The sequence below is a fragment of the Tupaia chinensis genome, unplaced genomic scaffold, assembly GCF_000334495.1.
Source record: "Tupaia chinensis unplaced genomic scaffold, TupChi_1.0 Scaffold000644_1, whole genome shotgun sequence".
Taxonomy (NCBI): Eukaryota; Metazoa; Chordata; class Mammalia; order Scandentia; family Tupaiidae; genus Tupaia; species Tupaia belangeri.
The window spans coordinates 3634038-3636723 of NW_006160165.1; the positions used below are offsets into that span (position 1 = coordinate 3634038).

A 2686-nucleotide genomic window follows, 5' to 3' on the forward strand; every position below is an offset into this window, starting at 1 on the left:
GCTCACTGACAGACACCTGCTCACTGACAGACACCTGCACACTGACAGACACCTGCACGCTGACAGACACCTGCACGCTGACAGACACCTGCACGCTGACAGACACCTGCACGCTGACAGACACCTGCTCACTGACAGACACCTACTCACTGACAGACACCTGCTCACTGACAGACACCTGCACGCTGACAGACACCTGCACGCTGACAGACACCTGCACGCTGACAGACACCTGCACACTGACAAACAACCGCTTGCTGACAAACACCCGCTTTCTCGCTCACAAATACCCACTCCTCACAGACACCTGCTCCCTGACAAACTCCCGCTTTCTCGCTGACAGACACCAGCACTTATCTCCATTGCTGCACTGTAGCTCTCTCTTCTCTGGCCTCTGGATGGGCTCATTTTTGTTGCTGGGTTTTAGGAACAAGCTTTCTATCTTCAACTGCCTAGCACTGCCTGTACTTGGTAGGTGACTCATATATATTGCACGAAAAGAAAAAAATCAATGAATTAATCAACCACTTCATAATTAGAAGGTATTGACAAAAAGAAATAGAAATTACTATAGAGCATCTTCACTGTAAATTTCAATTACAGGGCGTATGGCAGAACCTGCCCGATTCTAGTTGAAATCCAGGCAGCACCTGTGACCTCCTCCTTTCACAGGGAAGGGCACACTGAGGCGAGAACCCTGTTTAACAGCATAAACATGTTCCAGTACAGAACTAATCTGTCCTGTCCTGAAACATCATGTGCTGTTATGTACTGGAAGCCTTGTGAGCTCATGTGTACACAATGTCCAGGTGCCTTCCACGGTTCTGGGGGCCGATCGCTGAGGGGCTTTAACCACTGACCTGTCTACAAGCCGAGCTGTAATACTGTGCACGTTCTGTCCCAACAGATATCTGAGCCAGACCATACGGGAAGATGTAGCAACCGCAGAGAATTCTCTGAACAAGGAGAAATTAGCTGTTTTGAAACAAGCCCTGAATGTAGTTGGCTTCAGCAACTTGGTGAGTCATATCATAAATATTTCACTGAGAACACCAGTGTTCTATAATGTATCAAAGTTATTCATTCAGAAATACTTCCTGAGCCCTACTATATTCCAGAGAGTGTTGGGCACGTTGGTGATTCAGTCGAGAAAAAGCTCTAACCCCTGTGGCCCGAAGCTTCGACCCCTAGGGGAGATGGATGAAAACAAACCTCCATTGGGGCTAATAAGTGCCATGGAGGGACCAAAGCAGAATAGAGAGAGTGACTGGGAGCGGGCCTGTGTTCAAGAGGGTAGTCAGGAAGTCTCCGCAGAATATCAGACAACTACATTGAGCACCCACAAGAACTTTGGATACACCCAGAGTAACTGTTTACTGCTAAAACTCCCTTTGAAAATTAATGTGATTACTTTATTAAAATGTCTTTTTGAACAACATCGAACTTCCGTTTTTATTTTAGAGGATTACTAACACCTACAGACTTTACTAAGCTGGAAAGGGCACGGTTTAAGGCCTTAGCCCACGGCTGCACGTAGAAATGTCTGTGGTGAGGAGACCTGTCCCGGCGGATTTGTGCACCGCAGGGGCCACCAGCCATGTGCGGGTGCCAGATGTGCAAGTGAGGCCAATGGGACTCAAAGACTGAGTTCTTAGTATTTATTTATTTTAATTCATTTAAATTTAAACAGCCATGTGTAGTGAGTGGTGACTGAGCTGCGTGGCATTGGTGAATAAGAAATACGGAATGGCGGAGCCCTGAGAGAGACTGCTCAGGATTTGCACATCTCTGATGAGCTTATGCACTCTCACGTTCCTCCCCCACTCACACGGCGGTGTTCTGCACCACTGCCAACTCTGTGAGCGGTTAATGTGAGCACACAGGGGCAGCTTTGGTGTCCCAGCAGTTCACAGGCCCGGGATTAGTCGTGGATTTACATATCTTCTTTTAATTTTCCTGAAAGCAGTCAGTAGATTGATCTGGGTCTTTGTTTTTCCCTGACCACAATTGTGGCTCGGGTTGGAAGTGGTGAGCTGGGCACATGGGCAGGGTAGGGGAAGGGGCTGGTGGTTCTCTCCTTCACCCACCGTTGAGAGCGGGAAGGGCGCGAGCAGCCTCCCGGCTCCTCTGCTCTGACTGTCCAGTGCGTCCCTGCCTTTTACTGAACCTGCCCTCGTGTGCTGCTCTGTTCTTACACTTACCACTGTTGTCGTTTTTTGTTTTTATGTTTTCTCTTCATCTATTTCAGAAATTTCTGCCTCTTTATAGAAACAGAGTTACAGCTAGGGGTAGGGAGCTAGTCTACCAAAATACCAGTTGCTTGGAAACAGGGCTTTGACAACCGTGACTGAGCCTCAGAGGCAGGGCATGCACAGGCTACTGGTGGTGAAGCTAGCAGACAATCTATTAATAATCTCTTTGGTACAGACATATGCACGTTGCAGTGAAACTCACAATCCCCCCTCTGGATCCTTTGGAGTGGCCTGAACAGTGACCTCTTCGTCCATTTACCAGGGAGATGACGTCCAGTAGGATTCGAAGGAAGGGAGTTTGGACTGACAGTGCCCTTGAAATAAAGCTTCTGGGCAGCCATGGTCCTGGGAGGTCGGATCAGAAAGGAGCCTCTGCCCCTCTGCTCCAGCCCCGGCTCCGTGCCGGTTCAACAGGGCATGCATGGCCGCCGCAC

At 48.9% G+C, this 2686-nt stretch overlaps 1 protein-coding gene across 1 annotated transcript in view; it reads left to right on the forward strand.

Moving 5' to 3' along the window:
* Positions 1-2686, forward strand: part of MYO16 (myosin XVI) — a 603762-nt gene that overhangs the window by 306908 nt on the left and 294168 nt on the right. The window contains 1 exon segment of the mRNA XM_027776197.1: positions 908-1019. Coding sequence (XP_027631998.1) covers positions 908-1019 — 112 coding nt within the window.